Consider the following 12,545-nt stretch of genomic DNA (forward strand, 5'->3'; position numbering starts at 1 on the left):
TCTGAGGTTTAGAACAAACTTTGTAAACCAGCTTTGCAAAATTTTCAAGCCCAAATATTCCTTACGTTTCTCTGAAATGGATTGCCTTATTTTGTGCAAAGACCTGTTATTATCCAAGCTATATTTTGCAGTTCTCAAAATTCATTCTTATTTTGCCAAGCTGGTGTGAAGTAATTTAAGATGTCAACCAGAAATGTTAATGAGACTAAAGCAGTTCTGTAAACCTCACAATTAGCAACCACTTTTTTTTTTTTTAAATGTCTGGATGGTATAGCCAGTAGGTTTTTATTCAGACTTTAAATATATTAAGCATATAGTAGGGGTCGAAACACCTATTTAAGAGTTGTTTTGATAAGCTTTTACTCTAACCTTGGTGTGAAAAACGTGGCATGGATTGCCCTTTATTTTCTTAGGATTTCAAACAGTTCTTGGATATTTCAGTTTGATAATTTGGTATGAGTGATCACTATGTTGGAAGTTTTTTGGATCCTTTTTGGAATTTTGACAACTGGTTTAATTACATGGTTGGTATAAAGCTATATGTAATTGGCAGGCTTATTTATCTGTTGAATTTGGTTAGCTTTAATTGTCCTGTTATATAAAGATAAGTTTGCTAAACAATAAATCTGCAGCAATTGAACAAATAATCCTGACACTCAATTTTTGGAAATCTGAGATAAAAGTAGGAAACTTGGGGCTGGGAATGTGGCCTAGTGGTAGCACACACAAAGCCCTGGGTTCCATTCCTTTGTACCACGTACACAGAAAAGGCTGGAAGTGGTGCTGTGGTTCAAGTGGTAGAGTGGTAGGGCAGCCTTGAGAAAGCTCAAGGACAGTGCTCAGGCCCTAAGTTCAAGCCTTAGGACTTGGCAACAAAAAACCTATAGCTTTTTAAGTTGGATAACTAGGGTCCTAGAAATTAGTGTAAAAGGATGTGAATGGGATGGAACGGGTCTTAAGAATGGTTTTAGGGGGGCCAGGAGTTTGGCCTAGTGGTTAAAAGTGCTTGCCTGGCATGCATGAAGACCCGGGTTCAATTCCTCGGTACCACATACATAGATAAAAGCCAGAAGTGGTGCTGAGGGTCAAGAGGTAGAGCTCTATCCTTGAGAAAGTCCAAGGACAGTGCTTAGGCCCTGAGCTCAAGCCCAGGACTGTCAAAAAAAAAAAATGGTTTTAGGAAACAAGCAATTACCCTTATGGGGAATAAAGGACTATGGTTGTCTAGTCCAACAGCTTAATACTGCACTGCTTCATAGAGTGTCCTCAAAGTGATCTGTTTCTATACCTCACATCTTTCCTCGGCTGCAAGTGTGTGAACTCACAGCCTGAGTGCGCTTTTTTCCCTCTGCTAGTGCACTACCACTAGTGTAGCCAAACTCCACTTTGGCTTTTTTGGATGCTTAATTGAAGATCTCATGGACTTCCTGCCTTGGGCTAGCTTTGAACCACAATCTGAAATCTTAGCCTCCCAAGTAGCTAAGGTTACAAGTATAAGCCACTAGTACACACCTGTCTGGCTTTGTTATTTTGTGGTGGTTCTGAGGGCTTGAACTTAAGGCCTGGGTACTGTCTCAGCTTTTTCACTCAAGGCTGGAAATGAGTCTCAGGGACTTTCGTCCTCTGGCTGGCTCCAAACAGCAGTCCTCTGATGCCATCCTCCTGAGTGGGATTTTAGGTCTGTGATGCCCAGTTTGCCTTTTTTTTTTGGCTAGTCCTGGGGCTTGAACTCAGCCTGAGCACTGTCCTTGGGCTTTCTTAGGACTAGAGCACTACCAATTGAGCCATAGCACTACTTCTGGCTTTTTTGTTTTTGTTTTTTTTTGCCAGTTCTGGGCTTGAGCTCAGGGCCTGACCACTGTCCTTGGACTTTCTCAAGGTTAGAGCTCTACCACTTGAGCCTCAGCACCATTTCTGGCTTTTTTCTATGTATGTGGTACCAAGGAATTGAACCCATCTCTTTACATGCTAGGCAAGCACTCTACCAGTAGGCCAAACTCCCAGCCCCTGGCTTTTTTTTGGGGGGGGGGGGTCGTGGGACTTGAATTCTGGGCCTGGGTGCTGTCCTGAGTAGCTAGGATTACAGGCGTGAGCCACTGTGCCTGGCTCCAGTTAGTTTTTGCCGTTTGGGGCAGTTTTGTTTTGTTTTGTTTTGTTTTTGCCAGTTCTGGGCACTGCCCTTGAACTTTTGCTTTTCTTTCTCTCCCCCCCGCCCTCCGGGGTGGGGCTAGCTCTCTACCATTTGTTCCCCGGCATCATTTGTAGTTTTCTGGTGCTTAATTGGAGATGATTTGGACGGATTTACCTGCCCAGGCTGGCTTTGAACTCAGATCTCGACCTGAGCTAGGCTTACAGGCCTGAGCCACTGGCATTCGGCTCAAGACACTTCTGATCTGGAAGATTTTCCCCCAATCCTGGGTCTTAAAATTCATCGCCTGGACGCATGGTCCTTTCTCAAGGCTGGTACTCTACCACTTAAGCCATAGCACCACTTCTGGCATTTTCTGTGTATTTGGAATGGAGGAATCGAAACTAGGGCTTTGGGCATGCTAGACAAGCACTCTACCGCTAGGCCACACTCCTGGTCCCTCTGATCTGGAAGATTATGACTCGTTCCTTGAAGTATTTTGTGGATAAATTCTAAACACCTTGGTGCACTCAGTGAATATGATGTTACGGCTGGCAAAGCTGTAGGGCAGTGGTTCTTATCCCTCATACTAGGATTGTCCCGGAAACTTAACATCCTAGTGAAGTCAGTCACAGAGTGAGATTGGGAATTAGTCTAAAAAACGTCTCTATCTCCAGTGATCCTCATGCCACTAGGATTGAAAACTAACTCTAATGGTTCGTCAGGTTAATGAAGTTTATTGTCATAGTAATAAGAAAGCATTCATTGATTCAGGGAGATTACTATGTGCCCTCTAGGTTACTCTAATTCCCTCTAATCAAATCACTCCATGCTTAGATGGAACTTTTCTATGAAACAGGCAGAAGTGACTTTTTTTGGGCGGGGAAGGGGCTCAATGCTAGTAGTGCTCTACCACTTTGAGCCACAGTACCACTTCTGGTTTTCTCTGGTTGGGGATAAGACCCATGGGGTTTGGGAGCATGGCCTCTAGTGATAAGAATGCTCACCTAGCATAAATGAAGCCCTAGGTTTGATTCCTCCATTCCACAGACAGAAAAGGCTGGAAGAGGTGCTGTGGCTCAAGGGTAGAGCACTAACCTTGAGAAAGCCCAAGAACAAGTGCCCAGGCCTTGAGTTCAAGCCCCAGAACTACCCATCCCTTAACCCCCCCACCCTCTGAAAAAAATATATATCAAATTTTTGTGCCTGGGCTGGATTTGAAACCTGATTCTGAGTAACTAGGACTGCAGGTGTGAACCACTGCGCCCTGCTTTTAATTACATTTTAATTTCATATCACTATCAGTAGAGATCCCTGTGCTCAAAGAAAAATACTACAGGAAATTTGAAATAGGCTTTGCCTCCCACTATGCAGTATCTGATACTGCATTTCCTTTAGTCTTTCAAGATTGAACTGCCATCGGTTACCTAATGGCATAACAGTTCACTCAGCCTTAAAGGTATAACCTCGCGCACACATGCACACGTGCACCTGTGTGTGCTACCTAGTACTGGGGCTTGAACTCGGCCTTCAGTGCTTATTTTCCTCTTCAGGGCTGTCCATCTGCTTGAGCCATGTCTCTCCTTCCAGCATTTTCCTGGTTAAAGATGAGTCTCAGGGATTTGACTGGCTTTAAACTTAGCCTCATATCTAAGCCTCCTGAGTAGTAGGTGTGAGCCATTGGTACCTAGTGAAGGTCTAATAGCAAGTTTCATTATGTAGCCCGTATTGACCTTTATTTGGGTGGTGGAGTGGTGGAGTAACATCTTAAGTCTTTATAACAATGCTAGGCAGTTATTTTAATTATGTGATGTTTTCTCCCTCCTTCCTTTCATCCTGAGGCTTGGGTTCAGGGCCTGAGCACTGCCCTTGGACTTTCTCAAGGCTAGAGCGCTACCACTTGAGCCACAGCACTACTTCTGGCTTTTTCTATGTATGTGGTACCAAGGAATTAAACCTGGGTCTTTGTGCATGATTGGCAAGCACTCTACCACTAGGCCAAACGCCCCAGCCCTCACAGTACATTTCTTGTAACCACAAAGAATTTTTTCTTAGTGTTATTTATTGTGTGTTTTGCATAAGCATAGGTTGGCTATATTCATACAGAATAACAATCTCTAAATCTCTATTTTCATGAGATACAAGGTTTGATGGCCTTTCAACCCTCCCTCTCCCCACCTACCCCGCTTTTTTTGTTTTCAGTGATTGGGCTTAAACTCACTAGGTCCTGTCCCTGAGGTTTTTTTACTCAAAGGCTAGCACCACTTTTGGTTTTCTGATGGTTAATTGGAGATAAAGAGGTTCACAGCCTTTCTTTCCTGGGCTGGTTTCAGTCCTCAGATCTCAGCCTCCTAAGTAGGACCCAGCATGGGGCTTCTTTTCACTCTTCAGTAAAGAGCCAGCCGGGTGCCTGGGATTCACTTCTTGTAATAGTAGCTACTCTAGAAGCTGAGAACACCTTGGTTTGAAGCCAGTACCACGCAGAAAAGTATGAGACTCATCTATAGTTAACTACCATAAAGCCAGAAATGGAGGTGTGGGTCAGATAGTATAGTGCCAGCCTTTAGTGAAAAAGATGTGGGAGAGGACCCTGACCCTGAGTTTACTCACCAATATTGGTACAACAAAACAAAATGAACCAAACCACACAAAACCCAGAACAGAACAGATACTTAGCCCATTTCCCAAAGTTTGTGCCTGATACATGAAGGTTTAAAGATGAGTCAAAGAGCTGGAGTCTTTGGAAAATGCTGAATTTAGTTTTATTACAACCAGTTATAGTAGATAATAGTACAAAGTGCATTCATTTAACAAATCACCCCAAAACCATCACTGATCTGATTTCCAGGAAAAGAGGCCTTAGCCTTATCTACTTCACATGATACCCATCCGCTAGTGCCTATACAGCAACAGCCCTGCACCGGGGCTTCTGTTTAATCCAAAGGCAGAAAATCTCAAATCTGTGTGTTTGGATCTTTTACTTAAATCACACCACCTCTACAGCTAAAAAGACAGCTCAGCTGATCCAAATGCTGCTTACAAAGGTGAATCTGAGAAGGCCAGTTCTAACAGCAAGGATCAGACTCTTTCTGTCCTTCAGTGACACTAGAAAGGACTCAGTAGACTAAGGTAGAAGCAAATGAAGGTGACTTGAATTTGTATGATCTGAACTCAAGTCCTAGTTTTTGGTGGTGGTTTGAGGAAGAGAAGGCACAGAAAAACAATTAGAAGCTGGGCATTGGTGCTCTCACCTATCATCAGCTGAGATCTGAGGATCATGGTTTGAAGCCAGCTAAAGCAGACAAATCCCACACTATTATCTTCAATTAACCAGCAAAAAAAAGCCAAAAACAAAAAAAACTGCAAGTGGAGGTGTGGCTCGAACGAATGATACAGCATCAGTCTTCAGAGAGAAAAAAAAGAAAAAGAACTTAGGCCTTGAGTTCGAGCCCTACACACACACACACACGAACAGCAAAGAAGGAAGCATAAGTAGAAAAGAACAAGGCAAGGTGAACGAAGGTACCTATAATACTACCAAGAGGCCCAGGCATCACTTTGGGGCTAGGGTCAGATCTTAGATGAGATACCAGTGGTTGAGTCCACTTGACTTCTATATACCACACAGTCTTTAACATGGCCTGGCTGTTAAATGTGACCTGAGCTGGTTATTGAAAAAAAAAAATCATGTTCAATCTATGATTTGTATGATTTAATACAAAGGATCTCTTGCAGAACCTCCAGATCTTCTGGATTAAGGCAGGCTGCCAAGCAGTTACTCTTCCTTATGCCACAGAGAACTTGAACCAGGTGGTATGGTTGTATTCTTCCCCAGGCCTCAGCAGTATTGGAGGGAAGTGAGGCTGTAAAGGGGAAAAAGAACAGTTAAACGCTGGCCCCAGTGGCAGGGTGTGCTTCTGCTCTGTGGGCCATAGTGGGCCCAGTGTACTATTGGTTTGCAGTGAGATGAAAAACTAGAACTATAACATAGAAAATCTATACTTCCCAGCACACATTGTCCAAACAAGACTCTGGAGGAAACAATGTGAGACAATGTGTTGATTTATCTCCTTGTTTTCCTTTTTGTTCCTAGTACTGTGGCTTGAGTTCAGGGCCACCCACTCTCAGTGTTTTTGTTTTTCTTCTCCCTTTAAGGTTGATGTTCTCTCTCTTCATCCACAGTTCCACTTCCTGCTTCTTGCTAGTTAATTGGAAATAAGTCTCACCAGCTTTTCTGCCCTGTCTTTGAATCGGACCCTCAGATCTCAGCCTCCTCAACAGCTAGAACTACTAGTGTGTACCACCAGCACCCTGTCAGTACCCAACCTTCTTTATCTTGTTTTCTTTTCTTTTCCTTTTTTTTCTTTTGCCAGTTCTGGGGCTTGAACTCAGTGCCTGAACACTGTCCTTGGGCTTTCTCAAGGCTATAGCTCTACCACTTGAACCACAGCACCACTTACAGCTTTTTCTGTATATATGGTGCCGAGGATTTGAACCCGGGGCTTTATGCAAGCTAGGCAAGCACTCTACCACTAAGCAAAACTCCCAGTCTTCTTATGGTGTGCTGGCACTTTGCGGAGCACTGACTAATAGCTAAGAAAGGCAGTTGTTAGAAAACAAAAAAAAGATAATAGAGAATCTTAGAAGTACAATTGCCAAAAACAAGTAAGATATTGATAAGGAGAAATAGTATAAAAAGGTGGTGAAGGTACAAGTCAAGCCTTATAAAAACTGGAGTGGGGGTGTGACGGGGAGGGGAGGGTGGTAGGGTGTTTACCTAGTATCACATAAACATTAATGGCCAGAGGTGGCCCATTGGCTCAAGTAGGAGAGTGCTAGCCTTGAGCACTGAGAGATTCAAGGACAGTGCCCAGGCTCTGAGTTCCAGCCCCAGGACTTGCAAAACAAAACAAAACAAAAACTTGTGAATGAGGGGCAGGAGTGTCGCCCAGCATGCATGAAGCCTAGGTTCAATTCCTCGGTATCACATACACAGAGAAAGCCAGAAGTGGTGCTGGGTAGCTCAAGAGGTACAGCTCTATCCTCAAGAAAGCCCAAGGACAGTGCCCAGCCCGAGTTCAAGCCCCAGGACTGGCCAACAAAACAAAAAAACTTATGAATGCCATATTAGTTACATGGATATAGATGTTACGTTTTTATCAGGATCTGCTGAGAACAACATGCGATTTCTCAATCCCACAGTATGACTTTCATGGCTTTGGACTCAACGCCAGTCTGAAAAGCCAGCCTTTATGGCTTTACCTGATTGACTGCATCGGGCCAGTTCTGGGTCTCGAGGCAGAAACCCGAGTGTTTGGGATAGATAGCTCCATTCTTGCCCTTCAGTGTGCCATCTAGGAAGTTGCCTGTGTAAAACTGGACTCCAGGCTGGGTGGTATACACTTCAAGTACTCGGCCGCTTCCAGCATGCTGCACCCTAGAGAGAAAGACAAACCACATGTGAGGCCTAGATCGAAACGCAGAGGAAGGAAGGAAGGCTGGGAAGCAACGCAGAGGAAGGAAGGAAGGCTGGGAAGCAACTGGAAAGCAGGAGTCCAACCCAGCCACAAAACAAGGAGATAAAGGGAGAAAGAACATGGTGATGGTGATGTGTGTGTGTGTGTATTTCCTGGGAATGAACTTAGAGTCTTGCACTTTACTAGGGCCATGCTCCCATCTTAAGGCCTCATGGGTCCTACCGACTTATCAGGAGGTAGATCTACATATGAAATGGTTAAAACTACAGTTTTTAACTAGGGGGATCTACATATGAAATGGTTAAAACTACAGTTTTTAACTAGGGGGGTCAGGGAAAGGAGGGTCAAGACTTGAACCAGTGGGGAGAAGGCAGGAGGGGTATCTCCGGTGAAAGCAGTGGGGAGGGGAAGCTGACATACCCAGGTTTTTGAACTAGAGAAACACAAGGGGGCTTTGATGCTGAGGCTCCAAGGCAGAGAGTTATGAAATTCTGTCATTATTAGAATGTGAATCATTTTCTTTGCCTTCTTTAATGTCCATTGATTCTTCAATTATGTAGCGATAACTTGTTAATGCCAGGTACTGAGTCTTAGAGTAGAGGCAGGGACTTACAAAGAGGAAATGGGAACTGGGAATTTAGTGGAGAGAGACTGCATGAAAATCTAGGGTATAAGAGTCACCAAAGAATGGAGGCTGTGATATGAGTGATTGTTGTCCTTAATGTACTATGTTATCTCTCATCTCTTTTGCTGTCCCCTGGTTATCTCATATTGTTACGGTATTTCACCTTGTTATCTGACATATTATATATATGCGTATTGGGTTATTTGAAATAGGATAGGGAAGGGTGGAAAACAAAATGAGGGGCGGGGATGGGGGAGGGAAATGGGGACCAAGACATGAGAAAGGGTATCAGTATCTGTGAAGGAATGCACCTTCTATCTGGTGAATATAATGTAATCCTTCTACTAATTACAATAAAAAATATATGGAAAAAAATTTTTAAAGAAAATAAAAAAATAAAGGGGCTGGGAGTTTGGCCTAGTGGTTAAAGTGCTTGCCTAGCATGCATGAAGACCCGGGTTTGATTCCTCGGTATCACATACATAGAAAAAGCCGGAAGTGGTGCTGAGGCTCAAGTGGTAGAGCTCTAGCATTGAGAAAGTCCAAGGACAGTGTTCAGGCCCTGAGCTCAAGCCCAGGACTGGCAAAAAAAAAAAAAAAAAGAAAAACTAAAGAAGAAAAAAGAATAGAGGCTGTGGTCTTACAGAGAAGTGGGCAGATTATAAACTACACATTCAAAGTACAAAGGACTCTGGGAATTCAGGGAAGGCAGAGGGGGCCAGTCAAGGGAACTAGACCTTCTGACAGAACATGTGCCTTAAAGGACAGGAAGCGATTGGGAACAAAGAAGATCCTGAGCAGAGGGGCCCACAGGTGATGGCAGGTCCTAAAGAGCTCCCCTGTGGCCTGGGAATATTGAAAAGACATGACGTGGGATGAGATACTTGGTTCCCCATCTCCAAGAAAATGCTAGTTATGGGTCAGGGGAGAAACCTGTTAAATAAGAGGTGTCTCTTCTAAAGAGGTGACAAGTGAGAAGCTCCCAACCTTGCACAAAAATGCTTTTCCTTAGAATCCTTGAGACAAAAATTGTGGTCAAAGCCATTGATGCTGAATTTCTGCAGGTGTTTTCCAAGCTCCACTGGTTTCCTCAGGTCGAATGCAGTTCCTTGCACTGGAGCTACATTTCCTGGTGGGAAGAATTTGCAATAAGTCAATAAGAACTTACACCTTCTCATTAAAGTAACTAAATGAGTAAAAGCACAACTAATGTAGCTATTTAAAGCCTTTGGTTCTGTCCCAAATGCTATGGGCAAAGGTGGACACTAAGGGGCAGAGCTACTGTTCAGAGATGCGGCTTCCTGCCATGGGAAGACCAGGGTCCTTGAGTTCATGCAGGGCTCTGGGATTGCTGGGGGTCAAAACACTTGAGGCCAATGACTAAGCCCATGCTCTCAGACACGTGAGACAAGTCGTCAACCACTTAGCTACAGCCTCTGCCTTATTTTATATTTTGTACCTGTTTTGGGGCTTGAACTAAGGGGCTGGGCACGTTCCATTCCTGGGCTTCTTTTGCTTAAAGCTAATGCTCTGTCACTTGAGTCATAGCCCCACTTTTGGCTTTTTGGACGTTACTCCCTGGGCTAGCTTTGAACCATGATCCTCAGACAACTGTTTTATTTTTTTTTAATTTACATCCCTCCAATTATAGCTGGATGCTGTGGCTTCCACCTATAATCCTAGCTAATAGAGAAGCTGAGATGTGAGGACTGAGGTTCAAAGCCAACCAGGCCAAACAAATCTCTAAGACTCATATCTCCAATTAATCAGGAAAATGAAAGTGGCTCAAGTGATAAAGGTAGAACATGAGGCCCTGAGTTCAAGCCCCAGTATTTACACATTTACACACACATACACACACACACATCAGAGGTTGAGGATGTAGCTCAGTGGTAGAACTCCTGGCTAACATGCATGAGATCTTGGGTTTGATCCCCAAAAACCTCAAGAAGGAAAAAAAAAAAAAGACTACCTCATTCTACTGGTTTTGTTGGGGATTCAGTCTGAAAGATGGTCTAATGTAGCATTCAGATGCAATTAAAAAGCCCACATAATCTAAGTTTCTTAGAATATATCATAGTTTATAATGTGCTTTGTATTTATAATTTCTAGGTGTTGACTTTAAAAAATCTTGCTATGAGGACTATGTTTTCCTACAATAACATAGAAAGGCTGTACTTTTAGTGGTTTCCTGTTTATTCTATGAGTCACTTCAATATGATAAATGTAATCATTTTTGATAGAATCTGTTCTGAGCCTTTTTCCCCCTTCTCTTCTTCCTCTAAATGAAAGTGTTCCTACAAAGTACTTTGCTTTCCAGTAGATGGTGCTAGAGACACAAAAGTAACTTGACAAATATCTAAGTTGAACCAGTCCTCTAAGCCCCAATAAATTCAGAGGAAATGGCTAGTTCAACATTTTGCTGTGTATATAGGGAGATTTTATTTTCACTAATCCATATTTTCAGTGTCAATTGTTATTTTCTCTTTCCTAACATCACAAATATTAGTATTTCATTGTTCCTTAAAGCTACACTTTGAAGTTAGACTTTACACTGTGAGAGCATGATGTGATTGCCCAAGACCAGGCAAGCTTGCTTATTAATACTTCCATTAAGATATAACTATATATTACTGGTTGTGGGGCTTGAACTCAGGTCTTGGGCACTGTCTCTGAGCTTTGTGCACAAGGACGGTGCTCTACCGCTTTGAGCCATACATCACTTGCGCTTTTTGAGTGGTTAACTGGAGATAAGAGTCACATGGGGACTTTCCTACCTGGGCTGGTTTCAAATACTATCCTCACATCTCAGCCTCCAGAGTAGCTGGGATTATAGGCATGAGAACTGGTGCCCAGCATATTGCTATATAGTTTTTAAAGACAATCCTTTGCTTTTCCCTACTTTTATTTTTATTTTTTTCCTGGCAGTACTGGGATTTAAATTTCATGCTCACTAACATGGCACTCTACCATTTAAGCCATACCCTTCAGCCTTAAACATTTTAGATCTCTCTCTCTCTCTCTCTCAATATATATAAGGATGGCAGTTTTTTTAATGACACAAAAAGCCCATGAGGCTTTTGGGTTGACATCATGAAACTAATTTTGCTTAATGGCTATAGAGGCCTACATTATTTAAATGTGCAGAGAATGTGCTAAATTACTGGCCTGTCACATCCGGTTCCCTGTCATCTTTTATCTGAATAGCAGCCTTTGTCTCCTGAGGGCCAGGAGCAAGAATGTGAACCCATTCAAGGCTGTTTTGTACATGCTGGAATAATTCAATTTAAAGCCGAAAGACCATATTTTTTTTTATCTCATTCTGTAATGTTTGTGTGACTAACTCATCTCACAGATTCACTTGTTCCAAAACAATGAGGAGGAAGGGTGAACAATGCCCTCTACATTACGTTAAACCATGCAACTATGAGCAGGGATGGGAAAGCGGAAAAGTGAAGGAATGACATCATCCAAGGGTAACTGTTCTCATTACCTGACTTACGGAATTGTACTCCTCCGTACAAGTCCTGAATAGTAACAGTGAAATTATATTTAAAAGACGACAATGATTCTCTTGAACAAAATGCTTTTCACAAAATGCTTGCACATTTCTTACTCTTGTTCTCATTTCTCTACTCTTCCTTTTTTTTTTTTTGCCAGTCCTGGGGCTTGAACTCAGGGCCTGAGCACTGTCCTTGGGTTTTCTCAAGGCCAGAGCTCTACCACTTGAACCACAGCATCACTTCCAGCTTTTTCTATATATGTAGTATCCAGGAATTGAACCCAGGTCTTTGTGCATGCCGGGTAAACACCTTACGACTAGGCCAAACTCCCGGCCCTACCCTTCCTCTTTTTATTTTATTTTATTATTGTTGGCCATTCCTGGGCTTGAGCTCAGGGCCTGAGCACTGTCCTTGGACTTTCTCAAGGCTACAGCTCTACCACTTGAGCCTCAGCACCACTTCCGGCTTTTTTAATGTATGTGGTACCGAGGAATTAAACCTGGCTGGGTCTTCGTGCATACTAGGCAAGCATTCTACCACTAGGCCAAACTCCTGGCTCACTTCCTCTTTTTAATCTGCCTTTTCCTCTCTCTCTGACAATGTCTCATTATCTATGCTAACCTCAAACTCTAGATCTTCCTGCTTCAGCCTTCTAAGTTTCAGGATTACAGGCATATACCACAACACCCACACAGCACAAAGAGCAGTGATTCTGATGAGCTCAGGGAGCTTTTAATTTCACTAACCCATACTTTTAGTGTTGATTGGTCTGCTCTCTTCCTTGATACTATAAAATACTAATACTATTTCAT

At 43.0% G+C, this 12,545-nt stretch overlaps 1 protein-coding gene across 1 annotated transcript in view; it reads right to left on the reverse strand.

The window, feature by feature from the left end:
* Nucleotides 1-5,825: 5,825 nt before the first annotated feature.
* Nucleotides 5,826-12,545, reverse strand: part of Galm (galactose mutarotase) — a 42,463-nt gene continuing 35,743 nt past the window's right edge. The window contains exons 5-7 of the mRNA XM_090337120.1: nt 9,218-9,359; nt 7,391-7,565; nt 5,826-5,991 (exon numbers count right to left, since the gene is read on the reverse strand). Coding sequence (XP_090193246.1) covers nt 5,914-5,991; nt 7,391-7,565; nt 9,218-9,359 — 395 coding nt within the window. The 3' untranslated portion in view covers nt 5,826-5,913. The remainder of the gene's footprint in view (nt 5,992-7,390; nt 7,566-9,217; nt 9,360-12,545) is intronic.

This window comes from Megascapheus bottae, chromosome 7, assembly GCF_031878675.1.
Source record: "Megascapheus bottae isolate mThoBot1 chromosome 7, mThoBot2.hap1, whole genome shotgun sequence".
Taxonomy (NCBI): Eukaryota; Metazoa; Chordata; class Mammalia; order Rodentia; family Geomyidae; genus Megascapheus; species Megascapheus bottae.